At 47.0% G+C, this 18,938-nt stretch overlaps 1 protein-coding gene across 5 annotated transcripts in view; it reads right to left on the bottom strand.

The window, feature by feature from the left end:
- Nucleotides 1–18,252, bottom strand: part of PDGFRA (platelet derived growth factor receptor alpha) — a 57,785-nt gene extending 39,533 nt beyond the window's left edge. The window contains exons 1-3 of one of the 5 annotated variants that reach the window (XM_044417831.1): nt 18,168–18,252; nt 3,587–3,647; nt 731–1,045 (exon numbers count right to left, since the gene is read on the bottom strand). In XM_044417831.1, the coding sequence (XP_044273766.1) occupies nt 731–1,045; nt 3,587–3,635 (364 nt within the window). In that variant the 5' untranslated portion in view covers nt 3,636–3,647; nt 18,168–18,252. Of the gene's footprint in view, nt 1–730; nt 1,046–3,586; nt 3,823–12,856; nt 13,364–15,462; nt 16,187–17,116; nt 17,244–18,167 lie in introns of those variants that run through there. The other 4 variants (XM_044417828.1, XM_044417829.1, XM_044417830.1 and 1 more) reach the window with 4 other exon arrangements.
- Between the last annotated feature and the right edge of the window lie 686 nt (nt 18,253–18,938).

Genomic DNA, 18,938 nt, shown 5'->3' with positions numbered 1-18,938 from the left:
GTACTGATAGTACTGATAAAGATACTTTGTAAGAGCACAAGATGGATTCTCTCATCCTGAAACCTTCTATGGCATGGTTTTGCACTGCAAACCAGGGAGCCTTGTGGATTCCTTGGAAAATCTATTGGATGTCTGACATACTTCCCTGGGAAATCATTTGTCTAACACCACTATCAATTTTCCTTTATGAGGCATAGCCACAAAGGACTTGAATATTCTTTAAGGTACACACAGAGTCATGGTAAGGCCCACTAGGTTCTAGACAATGTGAACTGAATTAACTGCAGTATAGAAGAAATGCAGGGGTTGGATAATACTTGAAAATCCAGATCTAGAAAGGGAGTTGAATTGCATTAAGTATAGGGTGGAATCTTGCTAGATCCTTCTGCCAATGGAAGATTTCCTGTAGCACAATGAGTAGGGCATAATTTGGTGATTTGCCCTCTTCTCTGCAGGCCTTCAAATTTTCTCTGGAAGGTTCAGAGCAAGTTTTGGAGGGTGGAGGATGAAGCAGAGAGACGTAATCTTGCAAAATCATCCTTCCCCATTCTGCTTACAGAAAACTTCTGCTGGTGGAGGGTACTAGTTCAATTTCGCCCATAATTCTTAAAATTGTGAATGTTGATTTGCTCAGAGAACCACAAATACAAACTTGGGTTTTTACATCAGCTCTCCACCTGAGGTCCCTCGTGGCAGTCTCCCATGTATACAGTGAAATAAGTCAACTCACCTGGCACATAGATGTAGATGTCCTTCCCCTCAACCTCACTATCCTCTTCTTGAGAATGATTGTAATAACACGTATACAATCCAGTGTGAGAAGCAGAAGCATTTGCCACTTCAAGCACAGTCACAAAAAAGCCACTGTTGTTCTCTTCGCTTCTGATGTCTATGGTGTGGTTGCCTTCAGCTACTGGGTATTGCCAGCTTACTTCACTGTCTCCAAAGCATTTCAGAGTGAAGGGGGAATTCAGCTGCACCACCATTTCATCTTTCTTGGGAATAATTGTGGGAAGTAAGGACTGGCAAGAGGCTAGCCATGGCCCTGTGAAGAAGGAAGACCAGCATGTTACCAGAAGGAACATTTAACTTCATTTTGGGGGAAGAAATGGCTACCAGTTCATTCTGAACACTGGCCTTTTCCACGGATAGGCTACAGTCATGTCTGTAGTATTCATTCATTCATTCACTCATTCAACTAATATTCAACTTACAGTCTGCTATACTAGTCCAAAGACTCTCTAAGTGAATTACAGTAGCACATAAAATAACAATAATAAAAACAACATACAATAAAACAGAGAAATACACAGCGGAGTAGCACCTGCTTTTGAGACAACTGAGAGTCATCAGATAGTGGAGGTGAGAAACCTAGCTTGGTCATCATGAGACTTAGGTTAAAGACTCAAATTCCTTTTCTACGATTCAGCACATGAATTCCTCTAAAGATTAGTTCTTCTAAAAAATACCATCAAATCATGTTGTTGACTACCAAGAAAGCCCCCCGGTGGTGGACGTGTGAGGGCAGGTGAGGCTTCGCATAACAAGGAGAAAGCCTCACACATGAGATTCTTGTATCTGGATGTATGAATGGATGGATGGATAGATGGAAGGCTACAGTGGACCAATTGGACTAAGGCAGACTTTTAGGGTAGACTTGTGCAAACCTGAAATGGGTTTTGTCCTGGTGGCTTAATTTGGCTTATAAGCCATCCTGACAATCATATTTAACCTCCATCCATGAGGCCTTTTGAATCATAAAGGGTTGCCATTTCATTTGAACCTAGCTCAAACCAAGCTCAGCTACAGGACAGATGTTTGGCTTGTGCTACTGACAGCACCTCCAAAGTGCCCAATTGGCACTGCAGCTGCCAGGAGCTTCCTCTGCTCCACGCTGTGCTCCGAAAAGGCCTTGCCACAGTGCTAGACAGTGCAGGCTGCTGCAACCGACTTGCAAGTCAGCTGTAACAGTCTGTGGTCCTCTGTTGCCTATTGCTGCAATGAGTCCCGAAAAGGGTTCAACATGGTGGCAGGTGGCCCAGAGCACTGCAACCAACTTGTACATCACTCCTCCCACTGCCCTCCCGCTCCCCACTGCCAGTGTTTTCAAAGACAGAGATCACTCTGGTTGGCTTCATAGCTGGACACAGTGATGGATGGTGGTAGGAACTTCGATGTGGACTGCAGTAGGGAGGGGAGCAAGAACTTTCGAGTAGAGAACTCAGGTGCATGGCCTGTGCTGTAGTGTGAGTTACTGCTTTCTGTAAATCCTGCCTCCCTCTCCCTCTCCCATGTCCCATTCTGTTTTGTTTTTATCAACCTCCAATTAAGTTTGGTTTTGCCTTAGGCTGCTTGTATGTTACTGGACTCTGGTGAGTTGGAGTATAAAACAATTTTTCTAGAAAAGAGGCTGAGCCACAGTACAAGAAGGGAAGAAGAGAGCAAGGAAGCTCAGAACTTGATGGTGGATGTAGCTCACTGCACGCTGTAATTTGGTAATTGCTTGCTTATTTCTACACATGCCTCTTCCACCAACTCCTGCCTGACCAACCCTGAACTCTGCTTCACCTACTGGTTCCTTGCAGAGCACCATTTGGCTCCAAAGGAAGCACCAAGTGAAGTCATGGATGGAGGTTAAATATAATGGTGAATTTGAATGCAGTTGTGAGGTTAAATATGATTGTGAGTCTTCTGGAGCTGGATGCCCACTGCAATGTTTACTTCATGTAGTTTTGAACTATTCAGAAAGAACACTTGTATACATCTTTTCCTGGGAACAGTTTACAGTTTTTACCAAATGTGGCTTTTCAGTTTATTTAAACTTTTAAAAAATAGTATTGCAAATAACCCATTCTAAAACATGTACATAGCAGTGTGGCCCAATGTAGCAAGTTATATGTCAGTTGAGTTTTTTATAAATTAAGTGTCTGGATGATAATGATGATAACGATTATGATAATGATAGAACTTTTATGTTTCATGTTTGTGGATTCTTGTTCTTCCTATGCCGTGAGCTGCAAAACTGGACCCAGCTATGCCTTCTTCCCCATTGCTTCTTGCTGCTCACACCCAAGAAATCTACCAGCATTATGTACTATTCACAGGTCAAGGGCCTAGAACTCATAACTAATTTAACCCCTGGACCAAGCTTCAGTTATCATCTTTCCCTTTCCCTAAGCAAGCCAGTGGTAATTCTCCTGCCATGGCCAGCAAAGCTTAAGAATTCTGGATAATCCAGATTGTGTTTATTTTTCCCTGTGAGTTTGAACCAGCATGATAACACCTTTGAGAACTTGTTCACATATTTACTTTTCTGGGATGAGAAATGATGGAATATGATGAGAGAAATCGGATCATCCTTGTGACATCAGACTTCTTTGAAATCAGATTGTCTCAGCATTCTGAGAACGGCCAAGAACATACATCTATTTCTGATGGTTTTTTCGTGTTCAATCTCACAATACATCAGTGAGCATAAATTCACTCAGAATACTTTGCCTTAACCAGTCTCAGGATGAAACCAGCTGCTTTCCCTGCTGAGGAATGTTGGGCTTGGCAAAACAAATCCAAAGGAAGAAGAATTTACCTGTCAAGAGGCAGCCCAGGATAAGAAATGGCCTTTGGGACGGACCCATAGTGATGGTCAGCTGAAACCAGAACAGGAAATAAAGAAAAGACATGATTAGTGAGTGAATGTATAGAAAATGACAACAGCCCATCTGCAATGCACATTAACACCTCAGAAATATGCGCTGCTGACATGAATGGTTCCATGCTGTCAGGAATGACAAATAGCCCAGGGTATCTCCTACTTTGGCCTGTTCGAATCCATATTACCACTCAACAGGGATGCCATCTGGCAAGAGCACACAGTGTCTTGGACGACATCAGATCAGTACATGTATGCCTGGTTGCTGTGGCGTTTCCAAGGATGGCTGCAACAAAAGGCCTCACGGCACGTTCTCATGCACACAGAGCCAGAAAACACATTTCTGCTGAGTTCAGTGTTGGGTGAGCACTTACACACCAAACACGAGGAAATCTCCACCGGCAAAAAGCACAGAAGAGGATATGAATCTACCTAAAATGTGCATGTGTTATACGTATAGATGCATTTTTGGAAATAATGATTATAAATTAAAATGCAATGCAGCAAGCAACACTGGGGACAGTTGGGATGGGATGACCTGCATGCTTGCTCAGTCCAAGTACTAACTGCTGGTGGTCCAATTCAAGGCAGGGCTGGCAACAGGACTCGGAAGCCCGGTGCGAGGTGGCTTGTGCCTCACTCCTGGTTCCCCACCTCACCCCACTGCCAATGCTTCTACATTATTCTACTTGCCCAGCTTCTGCAGGGCAGGGCAGCAAATGATAGCTCCTGGGAATGTCCACTTTCGGCAGCTACCATACCTGCTCTGCTCCTTGCTCCCAACTGTCCCTCGAGGTGCCATTGGCAGGACTCAAGGAGAAAGTGGGGCAGGAGGTGGCTCAGGGCCCTACTGTGCCTGATTATTAGCTGGACACAACTAAATTTTAAGCCTCAAGTGGGTATAAAACCCAGCCTGGAATTAAAGTATCATCCAAACCTGCCCATTGCTGAACCCAGCCATGTGCTTTGTTAACCAGACACAAACCATGGTGGCTGGGTTCAGACAGCACAACAAGCCAACATGGCTTATTTGCTTTATGAACCCAATCACTGATATCCCCAGTTTTCAATATTGTGAACTTTCACAATATGCTAAAAGTGCCTTGGGAAATGCCAGCTTTTGAAATGTCATGTTTGAACGAAGTCTTGGAGGAGAGGGTGAGAAACGGTAGTATAGAATTTGGGAAGGGAGGAAAAGAGCAGAAAATGATACCCAGTTGTTGATAAACTTTTTCCCAGACACAGAACCCATTTAGTGATGTGCGCCTCCAAAATTCCTTTCTTAGCATTCAGAATGTTAACCACCTGCTGAAAGAATTTCTTATGAAAACAGACCAAAATAAATGCAGTCCTTATTTTGACCCAGCTCTGTTCAAGGATAAATCCCTGAGCTGCAATCCCTGATTTTTAAGGCTGCAGTCCTTTGCACACATACACTTACATATACACACCTGAGAGTAAGAGCTGCTGGACACCACTGGATTACTCAGTTCTAATGTCACCATGCATGTGTTCTCCATTAACAGTGGGGGAGAGACAAGGGGAGGCAGAAGAGGAGCAATCATTCTTTGCTGAAGTTTTCACTAATGTGATTTTGTTAATATTTTAACTGCATTTCCATTAGGAAACAAAAATGCCCTTGATTAATCTTGCTATACCCCTGAGGGAACATAAGACTGCGCTCCTGTTTAGTTCCTGCTTTATATTCTACATTGCATTAAAGCCATTGTTGCATTGCCTTTTCAATTTTGCAGAGCAAATTGACAGACGTTTATAACCAATAACCTTTGCTTCTAGGTCCCACATGTTATTTACTGTTTAGGGAAGACTTTCCCAAGTTTACGCCTCCAGTTGTTGTTGGACTACACCTTCCATCATCCAGAGAATACATGGCTGCTGTTGAAAGATGATGGGAGTTATAGTCCAAAAACATCTGGAGGCCTAAGGTTGAAAAAAGCTTAAACATGGTGATGACACTGTATGGTGCCTTAGATCAGTCTAAAAGGTAAGCATCTAAATCTCTTTGTGAGCAAAGTTTTTCTTGAAGCCATGGGAGAGCCTTGGAGCTGACTGGTGGGGGCTCTGGATCCTGCAAAACAAAATGAGGTACACAGCCACAGGACCACTGATTTCTAGCAAGCGGGTGTGAATCTGTGGTTAAATTGTGCACAGAGTGCACACCAGTGTGTGATGAGATGAGCTGCCCCTGAAACAAATAGGGCCTCAAACATCTCCCTCTTCTAGAAGGAACTCATTGCTCAGCGGTAGGCATGGATTCTTTCCATGCACACTTTCCTGGATCATTCGCTGCTATCTCCAGATATAAAGCTCCAGTCACAGGGCATGGGATGAACCTCTCCCTTTGGGTTCCTGCAGACCCAGCGAGCTGGGAGGATAAAGAGTCTGGGCTGATAACAGCATTCTTTATTCCTCAGAATTCTCTTCTGCAAATCCTAGGGTTAGATTTCAGCAGGTAATTGTTGCCAGATATTTAATGTCATCCAAGTAAGTGGTTGCAGTAAATGGTTTTGATTGTATTTAATACAAGGGTGAGCTCCATGCAACCCATGGGCTGTAGGTGGCTTGCTCTGACCGTTTTTTGTGGCTCTTCCTTACCACTGCACCACTGAAATTCAGCAACAGCCCTGAAAGCAGTGCTTGTACTTTAAACACAGTGCACAGAAACTGCATGATTTGCTTTCAGCCAGATTCTCCTCCCAGAAACATCCCAGGACTGCAATTTTGCGTGATAATGTGGTGCATGCTGTCCATGTACCTCATTTTAAAGGAAAATGGTGGCACTGCAGTGGGACAGCTTCTTTGTCCCTGCAAGTTGCCCTATTTTGATCTAAAAGGTGAGATGGCAAGTCCAGATTTCATGTTTGAGACTCGCCATAAACTACATCACTGGGAAGCGAAAGCATTCCTGTTTCAAACAGGAATAGATTCACATTTAGACAATCCAAAACATTTCAACTATATTATGATGTATTTATTAAGTTGTTTTATATTGTAAGCCATCCAGAGATGAACTGTAATGGACAGATTAGAAATACCCTTAATTAATAAATAAATGGACAGGTTAGAAATACCCCTAATGAACGAACAAACAAATATATCATCCCATTTTGAGTTTTGTTGGGATTGACGCTGAAATGGAAAGGGTAGACACTGGGCCCATGCTGGCCCCAAAGCCTTCAATGTGTTTTAAACTCACATGTTTTTCCCTTGCCTGAGATCTCCTTGCAACTTGTGCCCTTCCAGATGTTGGTCTGTAACTCCCATTATCCCCAGAGAGCATGATGCATGGGGAAGGATGATGGGAGTTGATAGGACAGAACATTTCTTAAGCCACAATAAACACCGAGCTTATGTAGGCAGAATACACTGTCTTGTAACTTAGGAGCACGGTAGCAGCAGCGACAGCAGTAATAGTAGCATTACACTGCATTTATATCCCATCGTTTGTCCTCTTGCAGGGAACCCAAGGCAGCTTACATGGGCCTTCTCTTCATTGCATCCTCACAACACCATCACTGGGGAGCATTAAACCAGTGTAACAGATGACCAGAGGCCACTGAGAGATGCTGCGCTTCCACTGGGCCTGGCCTTTCTGTACGTGGAAATGAATCACAGCCTTCATTCCACCAGCAAGAATGACAAATGGCTGGCTAGCAAGCAGGCACACACACACACACACCTCCAGAAATTCAGCAGATGGCATTCCTGCAGGAACAAGTCATTTGCTGTGGTTTTTCAATTAGCAATAATGGCCATGTGTTTATGTAAGTGCCTCATACTGATAACAGGCTCTTGGACATCAAAGTCATCTTCCCTTCCAGCCTTCTCTCCCTTCGCCCCAGCCCCCTTTTTATCATACCAGCTCTATCCTGTATTTTTTCTAGATAAAGAACCCACAGTGCACACATCTTTAAAGAATTCCTATACTCATCTTTGGTTAGTCGGCCTCTAATGCTTCTCACTGCCTCTGCCATCTGTGCTTGCAGGACAGTTCTATAGGTTTTCTCAGAAGGAAGACCTACTTACTCTTTAGAAGTCAGTCTTTTAGAACCCATTGATCAATTAAAAATAAGAAAAGGCTGGAGAAATGCAAAAATAAAAGGATAGCGTGATGATCTGCAAGGGCTCAACATTTTGGGATAAAGTGTTTATAACAGTCCCTCTGTCTCCAACGTTCAAGGCAGGGGTGCCTTGGCTTGCATAGCCAAAACAGCATTACCCATGCACGGCATGGATGTGCCAACAGGCTTTGGGGTAACCCTGAAATGTGCAGAACTAACAACAAACAAAATCAGAAGCAGGGAAACTGTTAGGGAAGGTTGCCTCCAAAGAGCCAATGAAGGCTGAGTGGTCCAAGTGGCCACAGTCTGCTGGAGAGAACACCAAGGAGGTGTGGGGAACAATATGGAACGGCAGCTGGAATCCTGAACAGGGAGCGGATGGTTCTTCTTTGTTTAGCATAAGCCTTACTTGGAAACCCCTCACAAGAATCCTTGTACTGACCCAGAGTATGTGGAGAGTAGAGGTGATGATCACATATCAGAAGGCACTGCAGTGTTTTAACTTAGAGAGGAAGAAAATGCTTGGGAGTAAGAGTTTGTGAAAATGGGAATGATCCTATGCATTGCTGGATGAAGTATGCTGGGAATAGTAAGCCTTTCCTGACTATACACGCATAGGATTGTGCCTCTAAAGTTTGTGATATGCAGTGCAATCCTGTGCATATTTTTCAGAAGCAAGCCCTCAAGTATGCATGCATAGGGACTGTAACCCCAATTTTACTGTTCTCATCCCCCTATTGCCTTGTAATCCCATATAAACACAGCATGCTATTTCAGCCTGATTAAAATCAGTCAGCTCTAACCCAGTTGATGAATTTATTTGCTCATTCAGCTAAAAGCTATGATGCTCCTTGTTCATTTTTTTTCCAATTACAAAGAAAGAAAACATTGTTTGGCTTATAGCCAGAATTCATATTATCTTTTCCTCCACCAAACTATTCTGATGATGTATGATATATATTTAAATGATCTACTAGTTCCCTTCACTATGGGGTGTGTAGCAAATGGAAATCTGATCAACCATATGCAAATTCCATCAAAGGGTAATCTTTGTTAGAAAGGTTTTAAGATCCAAAACAACAGTATATTAATGTTTTTAAAAAGCATCAGTCACTCTGCAAACTCTCATGCATGTGTATTCCCAAGTAAGTGCTTACTCTCAAGTAAACAATTTTCATCATGAGAATGTTAATAAGCTTGCTATTCGATGCAGCAATTCTGTGCATACTTACTTGAAAGGAAGCTCCACTGAACCCAGTGGGATTACTTTTGAGAAAACATGCACAAGCTTGGGCTGCCAAAAATGCAGGAGTTTGCTTTTTTCTCTTTATCAGCATCTGATAGCACTCACTGTCTTTCTGTATCACCGCCTTCGCAAGCCAGCGCCTTCCAGATTAGCTGGACTTCAGCCCTATCAGCCCCACAAAATGTGGCCATTGGCTAGGAATGCTGGGAATTGCCATCCAAAAACATCTGCAGCTTGGGGGAGATTGTTCAATATTATAGTCCCTTTAAAAAAAAAATCTGTCTGCTAGTCACACTCTTGCTGTGACATGCTAAAATGTGAGGGACAAAGTCAGGAGAACCAGCTTTGGAAAATGCCGGTGGGGGAGAGAATGGGCCATGAGGATGATATCAGTAGCAAGAAAACACCACGGAGAAAATGATTTGTTCCCACCTTGCTGCACACCCCTGAATCCAGTCTATACTATGGGCCGCTAGTTGCCCTTTGTAATTTGCCTGCATTTTACTCCTACAAACCAGATGGTGGCAGTGTTGATCCACCTTAATGCAGCAATATTCCATTACACTGTGATGAGTATTTTTGTCTCTGTGGGACTTGGTCCAAATTGCCTAAATAGCATCGGATTGAAAAGTGTGATTTTAAAATGGAAATCAGGCATATTTCTGTTTTGTTTTCACAGCATATAGTCCAGGCTTCCTCAGCTTGGTGCCTTCCAAATGTTTTGAATTTCAACTCCTATCAGCCAGTGCTGCTAATGGCCAGCAATACAAGCAAATATAATCAAAAGCACATGAAGAGCACCAGGTTGGAGAACCTTACAGTTAGAATGGGATGGATTTTCCACTTACAGCTACAGAATGGCAAGATGGTTCCAAGACTGACATCCTTACTATGGGTTATTGCATGCTAACATGTTATCCCTTCCCAGGGAGATGGTGATGCTTCCCAAGAAAGCTTCAGGAGATAAGCTCAATAAAAAAGAAACCACATTGAAGAAAGCTGCACATTTTGCAGACTTCATTTCACCATGTGGATGGGGCAGCCTGCAACTTTTCCTCCACCAGTGGCTCCTTTTTCCTTACAAAATTCCTCAAGATAGTTCCAGTAGAAAGAACAGTGGAAGATTCTCTTTCGGTAGTGTCTCAGAGACAAAAACATGCAATAGAACAGTAGATTCTCCAGACATAGTTCAAATAGGGTAAACTCATGGGTACAAGAAACCCTAAAGTACAGCATCATATTCCCCCTCCATGGGTCATATCTGAGATCATACTCCGCAACTGTGAGTTCCTCCACCATTGATGGCTTTAATGTACACCTTGTATCCCACCACCTACTACAAGCCTTTCATGGAGTACCCTGCGGAACAGATGTCTACCAAGGCATTCCTAAAAAGAGGAAAGAAGAGAGATTTTCTCCAGACCTTACTGTCCCCATGCATGGTACATCGTGCTGCTGCAAGCGCACATCAAAATCCATGTACTGGTTGTCATTTAAGGGCCATTTAACTCTTCTTATAGGTCTACTTGTGAGTTGCTATGTCAGCCTATCATTTGAAGCAGCTTTACATGTTGTATGGACACTGAGCTGCGCTGGAATGCCCAAAGGGTTGAACAAAGGTACCTCTACTGACACCTCTGATAGGAGGAGAAACATATACCTGCCATGCACAGAGATGTTCCGCCACCTTTTAATGTACCTCTAAACATCTGTGTATGTTGATTCTTTGATTCTTGGTGCTGCTGTTCCATGTCACAGCTAAGCAGTTGCAACCTGGTGCTCCCCAGATGTTTTAAATTACGACTCCAGGAATCTTCAACTCTTGGCCATGTTGCCTGGGGCTGATGGAAGTTGTAGTTCAGAACACTTGGATGGCACCAGGTCACCTAACCATGCAAAAGCCTATTAATTAATTTGGAATATGGACTGAGGGTGCTCTGAATTAGCACTTCAAAAGAGTTTGCATTCTAAGATTGCAAGCCACCAAGTAATGTATTCTCTAAGTAATGGTCTCTTCTTTTCTGGAGCGGCATCCTTGACTGGGGTGAAATATTCATTTGCAGTCTCAGGTCTTATCCACATAGGGGAGAGAAATATGTTTCATGTTGTTGAAATCATGAAGTGTTTCACCCTTGGCATGTCCTTGGCATGACCATTTGTTGCATTCATGTATTATGTCATTACAAGATAACCTCACTGCAAGATGATAATATCAGGTCCTGAGGTTCCAGGGTGATATACCAGCCTTACTGGCTTAATGCAACACCGTCCAATGGCAAGGTAATAATGGATGCCAAATTTCCCCATTTACTGTTGGACAGTTGTACGTTTGGAAGGCAAACTCCTGGCTGTACTAAACTGTGGCATAGAGCTTGCTAATGTCACACAGGGATGCAGCCTAGACAAAGCCATATTACATACTCCTATATCGATTTGCACCACACCCCACTGAAATTGGCTGACTCCTGAGTAAGCATGCGTAGGACAGGGCTATCTCCATATAAAAAGCATTTGAAGTACATCACACAATGAAAGGGTTTTTGGCATTCTGGCCTAACCTCCTGCATTAAAGCAGGAACATTCGTACTACCTATTTCCTCTTCCAGATTAGCAAACATGGTCCAAACAAAGTTGAGAGTAAAGGCAAAACTGTTCCAACCTATGCACAGGCATACAACATAACCCTTCTGCCACAAACCAACCACATATACATGTCAGGATGCATTTTCACATAGCACATTGAAATATCTCAATTTGGCTTGTAATTCATGTAGTCACTGCTATCTAGCAGCTAGCTTTGGATGGTTTGGATTGCAGCTCCCACATTCCTGATCTTTGACCATGATGGCTGGGTTTGATGGGAGTTAAAATCCAAAATGTATAACGGACATCAGGGTGGGAAATGCTGCCATACAGCAAGACTCTACAACCCCCCTCTAGTCCTCTGTGCATGAATGTGTATTTGATGTGCGAATGTGTATTTGATCTGGATATCAGTGACTCAGGTGAGGCTGAAGAATGTTACAAGAATTCAAGGACAAATTTACACAACCACTTTTTTCAAAGTTTTCCCAACTCAGGTTCATTCACAGCAACTTCCTTCTCCCTTCCCCAGGGCTAGTCAGTTTGTTACAGTCATTGCTCTGATATGCAAACTCCACATGATTTCAATTTGGAGTTGATCTTGCACACATTCACTGTACATCCAAAGTCCAAGCTCAACGCACCCAGATTTTTAAGAGAGTTTAACTAAGTAGTGCCCAGCTGTGGCAGGGGAAAGCACGCTGAAGCAAACACTGGGCCACTGAGGTCCATTCAAGGGGTCTGCTTGCATTCAGCATGGAAAAAATTAGACTCAGGATGAATGGATGGATGAATAAATCTACTGATGTACCCAGTTCATTGCCTGACCCAAGTTTGGGAGGCTTCAGGACTTCTCGCTTGGATCCCTTCACCAACTGGATTGATTGATTGATTGATAAAGATTTTTAGAGCAACTTTAACCCACCTCAGATTATTCACAAGACCAGAACTGCACATCTGCATGCTGCTTAAGTTAAGTTGGTTTTAATGAAATGGTCGTGTGAACCCATCCCTGTGCTGGAAATGGCTTGAAGTGGGATTGATTGAGGTTGCATTCCCGCTTTACATTCAGTGCTCAGGCTGACCTTTTTGGGGAATGCTGACTCCTCACTGTGTTGTTGTCAGTTGAAAGGCATCCCTTTGTTCTGTTTTCTAAAAGGTTTATTTCTGCAACCCTCCAAGTTTCCCCAGGACCCTGATACCTCCCTGCACAAGGATATTTGAGTTCACTATCAGAGAGTAAGAAATTATAACAATATATGTTAAAGCAGAGAAGTAGAAATGAATGAGACTTACGGGCTATTTACTCCAGCCTCCTGCTCATAAAAGCATGCACCCTTGAAACTAATTCCACAAGGAAGGGATCTTCCATACAGAAAAACTCCCAATATATTAGATGAGTATTTAAGAGAATGTCAGTCGTTGTAAGATAGCCCATGCAAAACACACCCGTAGTTAAATTAGGACTTGCGTCCCTTCCAGCGCACCCTGCAAATGACACCTTTCGTTCCGTCCTTACTGTTTAAAGAAGAGGAGACAACCAAATTAATCCGATTCATCGTCCTCCTCAAGCGCAGGCTGCTGTTCGTGTAAATAATCGCTGGGGGGCAGCAGAGCACCGCCAGCCTGGAAGACTTGCTGTTTTTGCAAAAACGGCACAAAATTAAAAAGGCCAATGTGACCCAGCGGCTATAATTGAGTGCTGCCGCCTCTTCCCTCGGGAAGCCGGAGTCTCTGGCACGGGCCAGCTGACCCACCCCGCCACATCACACAGTCACCACAGCAACCCTACAGAAATCCGCGATCTCCTCGACCTCCCCCACCCCCGCGGACAAATCCAACAAGCCTGGCGAAACAGCGCTGCCTTTCCTCTGCCCCAGCCATGCCTTTGGAAAGCTCGCTCCCCGCGCCCCCTTAGCGTCTGGGGCGCTTTCTCGAAACCTGAGGAAACGAGCGCCGCGCGCTGAGCCCGGACTGGGCGGCTCGCGGCGGCGCTCTCTCTCTCGCGCGCACGCGCATGCACGCACACGCGCGCGCGGAGCGCTCTCCCCCCGGAGGAGCTGGCAAGGACGACAAGTTGCGGAGTCAACAGTTTTAGAACAGGAAGAATGATTATGATTATGGAGCCGAGGAAACCGCGCTCTCCACCGGCCCCACAGTCCTCGTCAGCGATTTGAAGCGGTTTAAAAACCGCTTGTTTTCCATCTCTACGGTAATCGCCAGGGCTCGTCTGGGAAAGCGAAACAAAGCAAACATTGCAATAGCGGGGTATTCCTAGATGTTTCTGCCCGCCCACTCGCAGCCGAATGGAACCAGCCCCACGGGCTCCTCCACCCCCAACTAAGGGATCGCCTTTGTTTTAAAGGCAGGCCGGCCCCCTTTCCAAAACCTTGCAGTGCGGAATGGATCCTCCTGTTTCAGATCCGTTCTCCATAAAGGCTGCAGTCCTCTTTCCTTTCTCCAGCCCTCAGACGCAGCTTTCTGCACTCGGGAGTCCCCAGATGTTGCTGGACTACGACTCCCATCTTCTCCAGCCTGCAAAGCCAGTGGTCACGGAGGATGGGGCTTGCAGTTTTGATTTTATAATGTAAAGCGTGGCATAAAGTTCATACGTAGGTGATTGAATGGCTAATCCAACAACATCTGATGGGGTCCTAGCTGGACAGATGCAAGAGTTTTTCAGTGTTCATTCTGGGGACAAATTCTGCCTGTCTTACCACCCCGCCACCGCCAAGTCCTCGGGAGTGAAGGGTAGCGCTCAGACGTGCCCGATTCTCTCCCCGGGTGCATGAACAAAGATTTCTTTCCAGGCACTCCATTCACGAGAGCCCTAAGGAAAAGGGATCCTTAGAGCAAACAGCCACTTAGGAACCAATCCTGAGTTGTCCCTCAGGTGAGCAACCCGTTATCCACAAAAATACATTTCGAAAATTCGGTCATGCCCCCTCTGAATTCAAGATCATCATTCAGGCCTGAATAGGCCTAAATTTGGAACAATCGTTCCGTGAGAGCTAATTCACAACCATTCCATCATGAAAAGGTGTCAGGATTGCACTTGCGAATGAGTCCCCAGGGACCATCTACTACAAACAAATGTGTCCCATCATCTCCAGTGCCTTGCCTTTAGTTAGCTGCAGCTCGCAGTCTATTCACACGTTCAGCTACAAGTCATCAACAAGCAGAATCAAGTCAAGATCAGACATGTGTGAACTTGCTTGTATTCTGCAGAAACACATCCAGGTCAGCCAGAAACCAAGCGCCTATCAGCCTGGCTCAGCTCCGAAGTCCTCCTCACAGTACACCGTGCGATCTAGTCTCCATCCAAGCCCAAACAACTGACCATTGTAAAAAGACTCGTGGACCTTATCACACTGTTTACTTTGGGAGAATGTTTGCCTTCACACAAGTCAGACCAAACCCACTCGTTAAATGTTTACCAAGACTTTATGTAGCGCGTTGATGGACCACGATCCACAACCTGCTAAGCCGCAGTCGTTTAATCTGAAAAGGCCCTTGGAGTCAGACGGTCAAACCTATCGACCAGTGAGCCAACGAACCCATTGCTGCGGCTTAACTTGTCTGAGGAGCAAGTTCTTTGAAAGACCAAGGGGTCCACTCGAAGCTCCCGCTTAAAAAACAGAGTGAAGAGGAAACGAAAGCAAAGAAAGGAAACAGGAGAGGACAACCAGGAGATCCAGCCGTGATGTTAAGTCTCTTTCTCTCCCCATCACCACACTTTTTCCCCTGTGAAAAAAACACCGGGATGCTCTGGGCTTAATTCAGGAAACAAACACTGAGAATGGGTGAGGGCCAGTTCTTGGCCAAGAAGGGTTGCGGTATTCCTTCAAGGTATTGGGATAGCAGAGGGATTCGCAAGATTATTCAGCTTGTTAGCAAATCACCTAGCTAAAAGATTCCTTCCAGGGTTGAGGAGGGGTGGATCCAGGAGGTGGATGACGGGGAGCCGAGGGAGAGCCCCGATCCTTTGTCTCCGCGTGGATTAGATTCCTGGAGGTGTCTGCGTTTTCTCAGCAACCGAGGGCAGGCGCTCTTTCCGCAGTTGTAGTTCTTGAAATAGATGTTGGGGTAGGAGAGGCCCCGCTGGTCGATGGAAATAGCTAATCCGGGTAACGGAGTTCTTTAAGATTTGAGGACAGGAGAATCAGATCTTCCAAAAGTTCTCCCCAGCAAAATACCACCAGAAGCTTAAGACTTAAAAAGAAGGTAACGTCAACACACATGCAACACGCGATCTGATGTCGAAAGAATCCCACTTAGGCAGAGGTATCCGAAATCTGTAAAGTTGGCAGCTTTAAAAAGGCTGGGGGCGAGGGCGGGTTGTCCTTTTTCTTGTTCTCAGATTAGCTGCAGCTCCGGAAAACTCCACATTTCACCGACTGTCATTATCCCGGAGCAAAATGCCCCGTTTGGAGGTGCGGAGAAGAGCAGAGCGGGGCACTGCAGTTCTAATCCCGGAGCGCCCTGTCGGATCAAATCCTAACAAGACAAACAGAAGGGAGGCTTGGCTGAGATCCTAGCTGCGCGGGGTCGAGGGCTGTTTCTTGACCCCTGTGTAAGCTTCGCTCACGAGCTGTGGAGAGATGGTGTGCCCACCCGCAGTCTGGGGGGGGGGGGGCAGGCGGGGAGGGAAGTCCGCAGAACTTGGGGAAAAGGGTAGGAAGAGCCAGCTCCTAAGATCCCAGGAGAAGCAAGACGTGTATCCCAGTTCTGCAGCCCTGGCAAGAGCTAGCCGGTCCTACGTGGAGCTGCGATCGCCCTCGGAGACTTCCCAAAACAAGGCGGAGAAACCTCAGGGGGGCAAATTCAGAGCCTGAGCCCGCCTCCTCGGTCTCGACGGAGGGACGGAACTGGGCAGGCGCGCCTCCCCAGTCCCAGTCCCGTCTCCCTTCGCTCCAGCGAGCGCTTTGGATCGCCCACCAGCTGCTGGAAGATGGTCCCCGTCCAAGGAAAACGTTGCGCAACAGAGCAGAGCGCAGAGAGAGCCATTTCCTGGTGCGGCCGCCCAGAACGTTTCTTTCCAAGGCAACCCCGCTCGCCAGGCTGCGCTGGCAGCGGCAGGCAAGCCGCTCGGTCGGGCTTTCCTCGGGCAGCGTCTACACCACCCCTCAGCCTTGCGCCCCGCTTCCTTCCTCGCATCGCCGGGCTGCTTGCGCGCAAAGACACACATCTCAGGGAGCGGGTGGCTGATGGCTGGTTTGGCAGCGCTAGGCAGGCAGGCACTTAAAGGGCTGGGGTATGTGTGTAGGGATCTGGCCACTTTTTCACGGTCCTGTCGCACCATCGAGCATTTTATTCCACGTCCAGTTTGGGGGTAGACATCCAAGAGCGCCTTGGGATCATCACCTGAGCGAACACCCAGATTCGGAGGGACTATCCGAGGGTTAGGAGAGGCAAGCAAGAATAAAGGGATCGAAGAGTTCAACGGCTAGGAGGAGCTGGGGAGAGAAATCTGCACCGGAGGCAGAGAGCGAGAGAGAGAGAGAGCGAGAGAGAGCGAGAGACTCTTCGTTTTAAAGTAAAGTATTTCCTCCTTACCTTGCTCAATAGCCTCGTAGCTGGTCCCCAGCCTCCCAGCATCTGCAAGGCGCAGACTGGATGATGGAGAAGCCAAGGGTGTTTGGCCAGCTCCCCGGGCCCTTTCCTGTGCCGTGATTCATCTGCAGATTGTCCCGCTGTTTAAACACACACACGCTCCCTCCCTCCCTCCTTCCCTCCCTCCAAGGGGCTTCACTCCAGATTGGGGGCAGGGGGCGCGCGCACACACGCGCGCGCGCACACACACACACGCACGCACGCACACGCGGACTCCTCTCCCCGCCTCTCCTGCAGCAGCCCACCTCTCCTGCCGCCCCCAGCCCTTCCTCCCAGCCCAGCTGCAGGAATGCAGCGCGGTGGCCCCTCCGCGCTCCTCCAAATCTGGTTGTCATTAGCGCGGTCCAAAAAAGCAGGCGTCGTTTTTCCAACAGCGCCGCAGCCTCCCTTCAGACCCGAGTCGGCGGGATCCCTCCCGGGGAGAGGCGGCCCGGTGTGCAGACCCCCGACGCCGCCCGGGCGACTCCCCGCTGCCGGGGGACCAGGGAGGACAGGCTGCCTCCTCCGCCTGCAGCCACACTGCTTCCTCGATCACCGTCCAGCTGCTTTTTATGCGATCCCCGGAATTCTCCAGGAAACCTCTCTACGCATCCTCTTCATCCAGCAGCCTGATCCGATGATCGGGGCTGCCGCGTTCACACAAACATTCATAGTATTGCTACTCATGATAGTGGCCTCTTCTTGACAAGAAAGGGGGGGGCATTCCCCGCTCTTTGTGGAGAACTGCTCTCCAATGCCAAACCGTCCTACAAGCTTGGGCTGCAATCCTGGCCGCTTACTTGGGAGTAAGTCAACTGGGTGGGAGAAGCGGCGCACGAGTTACTTCTGCACACACAGAAACAGGATTGGGTTGCAAAACTCTTTTTCCCTCCGAGCCCCGATCACCGCCTCTCTCCCAGGTGGTTTCTTATCCCTTCCAGATCCTGACTCCAATTTTGAAACATTTCCAGCGCAGAGACAGAGAGAGAAGGAAGAAATCCGTCCCTTCCCTTACCTTCCGGTGTATGTGATAATAATCCGTAACAAGACTAGCACTACAACAGATAAGCGAGTAACATCATTTTTTCAAGACTTCTGTAATTCTTGCTTCTCCTCTTTCCCCCTCTCTCTCTTTCTGTGATGGCCTCAGAAACCAAGTCCTGTAATTGATTCAATGTTAGAGTCCATCCTGCTCAAACTAATCATTGGCTTCAAGTAAATAGCTGTCAGGAAATGAAGCCCCCCACTCCGCGCGCTCGGCCTCCTTCATAATAAGAGGCTCCGCGCTTCACTCGGGTCTGGGGCTCTCCCGCAAGCCTCTTACGTTGGTAAGCAGCTGTGGGGCGGGAGGGGGGAGGCAACGATTCCAGACTTCATCTGGAACGGGGGCGGGGAAGAGCGTGTGTTGGTGGTGGGGAGAGGTTGACCATATGTCAGGGGCTGGGACTGGAGGGGGTCATTCGCACTGGCGCGGGCGCATTTATCCCCCTCCTCACCTTCCCAAATGGCCCGAATGTCATGAATGAACACAGTTCCCCCGCATCGCACAGTCCCGGGGTCAGCTGCATGGGACGCGGGTCCACTCACGCCGGGGAAGTTGATGGAGAGGGGGAGATGGCCACGGCCACGGCTGGGGGGCTTTGCCGTGTCGCTGGCTGGCTTGCCGTTGGGCTGGGGGCACCTCGGTGCGGGCGGCCGAGCTGGATGGCTGTGCGCTGCTCAGCAACTCTAGGAACGCTCGCCGACCCCGAGTTACTGCAGAATATTTATGAATGAAAGATAATCC

This window comes from Varanus komodoensis, unplaced genomic scaffold (genome assembly GCF_004798865.1).
Source record: "Varanus komodoensis strain SLA01 unplaced genomic scaffold, ASM479886v1 scaffold9, whole genome shotgun sequence".
NCBI classification, from domain to species: domain Eukaryota; kingdom Metazoa; phylum Chordata; class Lepidosauria; order Squamata; family Varanidae; genus Varanus; species Varanus komodoensis.
Note: the sequence above shows the minus strand (reverse complement) of the source record. Positions and strands in the feature narration are given on the sequence as shown.